The 6,000-nt window shown below is 31.0% G+C and overlaps 2 protein-coding genes across 2 annotated transcripts in view; one reads left to right on the top strand and one right to left on the bottom strand.

Annotated features, from left to right (window-relative positions):
- Positions 1-2,805: 2,805 nt before the first annotated feature.
- HELRODRAFT_177867 (hypothetical protein) lies at positions 2,806-4,598 on the bottom strand (the record flags this gene model as incomplete). Its single annotated transcript, XM_009026003.1, has 3 exons — positions 2,806-3,552; positions 4,257-4,310; positions 4,566-4,598. The coding sequence occupies 3 exons, from the start codon at positions 4,596-4,598 to the stop codon at positions 2,806-2,808; spliced, it is 834 nt and encodes a 277-aa protein (XP_009024251.1).
- A 1,096-nt stretch (positions 4,599-5,694) lies between these two features.
- HELRODRAFT_177868 (hypothetical protein) overlaps positions 5,695-6,000 on the top strand; it is a gene marked incomplete at both ends in the record, with an annotated part of 5,332 nt that continues 5,026 nt past the window's right edge. Inside the window, one exon of the mRNA XM_009026004.1 lies at positions 5,695-5,991. Within this exon, the coding sequence (XP_009024252.1) occupies positions 5,695-5,991 (297 nt within the window). The remainder of the gene's footprint in view (positions 5,992-6,000) is intronic.

Raw genomic sequence — 6,000 nt, forward strand, 5'->3', positions numbered from 1 at the left:
GGCAGCGTTGAATGAACGCAAGAAGACTTTCTTCATTTTAAATATTGAAAAAAATTCTATTAAAGTTTTAATTTTATTAAAAATAATTTCAATAAACACCCTTATATCATTGCACGAGGCATAAAACCAGCAACCGCAAGAAAGATCTTGCTGCTACCTGATCAACTGAAGGTCAGTGATAACGACCACAGTTATGAAGATACCTCGTATTATTCTCAAAAACAACTGAGAGATATGATGGAGAAGGAAGAGATTGGTGTAGGAGACAAGAGTTTTAACTTTGAAAATTTTCTAAGGGGAATAGTATCAAAAAGTTTGCGGTGAAGTTGTTAGATGTTGATATATTAATATTTGAGATGCTCTAACAATATCTTGAACTTAAGCAACACATTTCTTATTATTCTTTACAAAGATCAAACCAAATTTCGACTAACGCTTTCAACATTCAACTATTTGTGTTTTAATAATTACGCACGACATTCTGATAAAAATGTAAAAGAGTTGATTATTTAATTATTTTGATTCCATTTTTAGTTTTTTTTAGGATTTGTAATATGAATGTGAGTTTACATGCACTAAAATATTTAAAATATGATCTCATTTTTACAATTGTCACTGGTAATCATTACAAGAAAACCATATTTTCTTTTCGATTTCCAGATCATTTCTTTTCATTGATATCATTTCTTTGTTTAGATTTGATGAAATAAAAAATGTCAAATGTCAAACATTCAACATGCAAGTCACCAATTCAACAATAAAATGGTCAAAATAATATAATAAATAATAAACAAATACGAATAACTACATTATACAGCTGAAAAATAAAAAAATTTAAATAATAAAAATGTGAAATGACTTTGAAAAGCAAATTTTAAGCCCCAAAACGATTTTTTTAATTGCGGTGTTGATTTCAAAATTATCATTAATTTCCTCCTGCTACAACAACACTTTTATAGACCACATGATGGAAACGAACGTTCACTTCACATCGATAACTTAGATAAATCATATTTCAATTTTGTTAAATTTTTAGCATAACAGTTTTAAAAATTATAACAACCCTTACTTGCGAGAACCAATAAAACAAATTGCTTCATTCTTTATCTTCCATTCATTCAAATGTTTTTTTCACAAATTTTAATTTGCGTTTACATGTATTAACGTTTAAGTTTTTGTAAGGTACTTTTGCATTTGAATGGAAGGTTCAACATACTTCAGCACATGCATCCATCAACTTGTTAAATGTCTGTAACTATTCTTTCATTATCTTCTGTTAAATTCATTAAGAATGAAGTTTTGTATTGTTTTCCTTTGTTACCATTTTGTATCATCTTTTGTTTCCGCACCTTTTGTCAAAGTTTTATATTGCAGAGAATAAAAGAAGTTACTCGCATTATGTGGTTGTTCTTAGTTGAAGCAATAAATAAGCTGATAACAATTTATGATTGAAGTTTCAAAAAATTTGTGTCAAGTAGTTTAAACACAGTTTATAGCTCTTCTTATAAAATTTTTAAAATTACTTTTGAAAATTCCAATGTGACTGCAAATATCAAAATAAAAGTTTGAAAAAGAACGGTTTTATGCGTAAAATCGACAAAAAATTGAACTCTGTAAGCAAAAAGAAGGTCGTCAGCCACACTACACAAATTTTGTGGCCCCTTCCCGTCCGTGAAAATTTTAGCCCCCTTCGTGAGAATTTAAGCATTTTCCATTTTGGTTCCCCGTCAAAGTTTTCTCGATTCGCCACTGGTGGTGGATCTAAGTGTGATAGAATTTAGAGGGATAAGTAATCTTTCACCAGACCTTGAAAAAAAAAAATTTTAATTTCCACATTTAAAAAATCAGTATGTAGCTATCTCCAAACTAAAGATCGACTAATCTGGAGACAAGTGAAGATTAACTGGAATGCATGCTTCTGCAAAATAATCAAATCCTGGCAAACTAATTAAGTAATGTAATGAGAAATAAGCAAAAAAGTTGTCGTCAACCTTAAAAAATAATCTCCACCTACCGTAAGATCAGTTGGCTTGTTTCGAGAGAGATAGATGAAAAAGGACAGGTATCTTATTTACAAGTAAATACTGTTTCTTGTGTTAAGGTATCTTTAAATTTTTTGTTATTTCGCGTTTAGATGGATATAAATTATATTTAAATTGTTTCTCATAAACCAGGTGATTGCATTGCTTATCCTTTTCAGTAATGTTTGTCACAAAATAAAATATTTAGAACCTTAAATAATCATTTCACACAATTTAAGTACCTAATCGAAATACACGAATCTACTCAACATAATTAAAACTGTTCAAAAAAGCATGTATTGCGTTTAAAATAGCAGCTATACATAAACTGTATATTTCAGTCGTGACATGTTTTTGTGAAACTTAAAAAAAATGAATTAATGATTTATAATTAAATGAATTAATGACTTATAATTAAATGATTTTGAATAACTTTTTTAATTTTGATTAGACCAAGTAATTGCGCTTTCTTAATTAAAAAAATAAAATTCAAAATTTCAAAATTCTGTTGTAAATCCTTAAAACACTGGGAAAAAACATTTAAAAAATTTTTCTTCACAAAAAAAATTTTTAATTTATATTTACATACAATTCAAAAAAGTAAATTTATTAATCTAGAAAGCAAATTCTACACAATCCACACACACACACTCAAGCACACACCACACACTCTCACGCCACACACACACACACGCCACACCAACATCGCACACACACCACACACAAACGCACACACCACACTCACACGCACGCGCGCCCACACACACACTAAAATTGACCTGCCTTAAATAAATATCTTTTTCTTGGCTAATCTTAATTTAATGTACAAAAATATTCTCAACAAATAGCAGCAATAAATTAACAGAGTACTCAAAATAGAACCAAATATGGCGATCATCGATGAATACATTAAGGATGCTGACGGGTTGGTTCGATCGTTTAAGGATTTGTACAAAGTTTCGCCATTGGCGTTGAAGTAGAAATATGTGAAAAGAGCATAGAACATGCCGAGAATGATTAACCAGATAAAATGGAACAGTTTGACGGGCGTTGCTGAGAGGAACAAATCGATAAAGACGATGAAGTTGATGACGATGTGAGAGTTGACGTCGAAGAGAGATGTTCCAGGCTCCCCATCAACTCTGGCCTCCAAAGAGTAGAAAGAAACACAAACTATCAGGGAGAGGCAGTAACCGAGGTGACGAGCCATCCATTCGACATAAATGCTTACTTTCAACATTACCAACTTTGCTCCACTTTGATCTTCAACCTTCATCACTTGATTTTTTGAATTGTGATTATTACTGTCCGAAGCAAACTGAATTTTGTGAGATGCACCAAATAAAACTTCAAAAATTACGGTTCTAAAAGCTGATATGATGAAATAAATTGCAACTATTGTATACGATACGTTCGTTAGGTAGCAAAAATATTTGAGTCCCACAAAAGTTGGAGCAAAGATGGTAAACAGTCCTGTGTACACGGCTATCAATACCTTGAACAGCAGGAAGATGATTGTTGGAATGGGCCACTGTTGAAGAAACGAATATCAATGGTAAAGGCTAACAAATGCATCATTACACCTAACAAAAATGATTTTGACTATGAAGCTAGAGGTATTTTCAGCAAAAACTACTATAATAGATTTTGCTAGTATGAAATGTAGCAGTATAGTATAGAAGTAGTATTTATAGTGAGAGTATTAATAGTAATATTAATATTAGCAGCAACAGTAGCGGTAGTTGTAGTATTAGTAGTAGTAGTAGCAACATTAGTAGTATTAGTAGTAGTAGTATGTATGACAGTAGCTGTAGTAGTAGTAGGAGTACTAGTGTTAATAGTAATAGTAGATCGTTGATGTGCAAGCCCGCCAGACTCACTGTAACAGCCGAAAGGTTTGTACAGTGTTCATAATTGGAATATACTGAATGTGGAATATATTTGAGTATCTACGTAGAATGCTCTATGAGGCGTGACACCGTTTGAACATTATAATATTCTAAAGCAAATTTTGGTTAAGAAATTTCGTTTAGAATTAGGTTATTAATTCGTTAATTTATGAATATTTGATATTTATGAATTCGTTTATTAAAATAATAGTAACCTGGCATTTATTGAAAAGATTAAATTTTTTTATTGGAAAGACGAAGTTGATTAATCTGAATTCGTCTCTCACATGATCCACCACATTGTTCTGAAAGTTTTAAATTATTTTTTAAATTCATCAGAACCAACCAACATGTGCTCATTTTCTGCTACGTAAATTTCTATTTTAAGATGTAGTTCAACCTAAAAGTTGTTTAATTATGAAATATTCCATTGTTAAACTCAATCGACAAAATGAAAATTCATAATTTTAATTTTTAATCGAGGTTCAAATTTGAATCTAATTAGTCCATCAATAATTATTCAATGGTTTAAGCAGTTTTAAACATGTTGACCAAATAACATTTGTTAAGTTTAGCATGAAATTTAAGTTTAATATAAATTAAATATAAAATGAAATTAATACAGCTCAGCAATTTGAATTTAACGTTAACATACGCCATCGAACTCAACCAAAAACTCCTCATCCATTTTGTTGAAGTTCATTAGATGTTAAAATATTCCACTCTATCAAGAAAAATTTTAAAAAAGTTTTGTTGAAGTCGTCTCTGGCTTCATACTTGAAATGAAGAATGTCGAAGGTGTGAGCCAACTCAACATGAAATTTAATTACATCAACAACAGCAATCAGCCCAGCATGACGTCAAACATTACATTATAATTACTCAAAAAAAGCTCGTCTACACAGACGTTATGTTTGTGCTGTATAAAAAAGGTAAATATTCGCACGAGACATTCTTGATTGGACGTCTTTTCATTAATTTAAATGAAGTGCTTGCTGTAATGTTGTGCAAGTTCAAATACGTGCTTTCATGGACATCTATTTATTCTGTGTACACAAACCAGGCAACACACCGCACACACACCACACACACATACACAACACACACACGCACACACACGTAAACACATACACACACATTCAGACACTCGTATATAGTTGTGTGTGTTTGGGTGTGCTTTGTTTGTTTTGTATGTTTTGTTATGGGTGTATTATATATATATATATATATATATATACATACATACATACATACATACATACATACATACATACATACATACATACATACATACATATATTTTTTGCTTTATACGTGCTGGTTGTATTTTTGATTTGCTCTGTGGTTTCTTAAGTTTTGTTGTTTGTAGTTAATAGTTTTGACTCAATTTAGTTTTATTTGATAGGGATAATTTACATTTGTAGGGTGATATAATTTTTTTTTGTCGAAAATTTAATTGTAGCAATTTTTGATTTATTTAACTCTATTTTCGTTAAATTTAAAATTAATTTGTGTTTAAATTGGCGAAGTGGAAAGTTCTAAGCTTGTAATTGTTGTAGGATTGTTTGTACTGTACACGCGTTATAGCTTGGCAAACTTGTGTTGTTGTGTTGTGTCTTTTTTTTATCGTGTCGATTTTATAGACTATATAAACTCAAGAATTGTTTGAGTAGATACTGTTTACTGATCTAAAATTTTGTCAATTTATATCACACGTTTACACAACTTGTCGGCTTGGATAACGCGTTTACTAAAACTTCAATTAAACTTTCGATCTGGTGATGATGGCTGGTAAAGGAAGATCTACGAAAAATTCTAATAGCGATGCTCTACGATGTGAAAAGGAATCAACAGATGTTCAGTGTGTTTGTTGTGGGATTTCGTTTGCTGTCGGCATGACTGAGGAATCGTTAGAACTATTGAAGGCATGTGATAACGTCAAATTTGTGTGTGATGAGTGCTTGAAGTCACCATCAATAAAGGATCAGATCATCAAAACAGTTGAGAGTGGAAAAGCTGAGATATGTGACAAGATAAACAGCTTAAGTAAAGAGATTAGATCAGAAATCGATGCAATCAAGGTAAAATGA

This window comes from Helobdella robusta (assembly GCF_000326865.2).
Source record: "Helobdella robusta unplaced genomic scaffold HELROscaffold_44, whole genome shotgun sequence".
NCBI lineage: Eukaryota > Metazoa > Annelida > Clitellata > Rhynchobdellida > Glossiphoniidae > Helobdella > Helobdella robusta.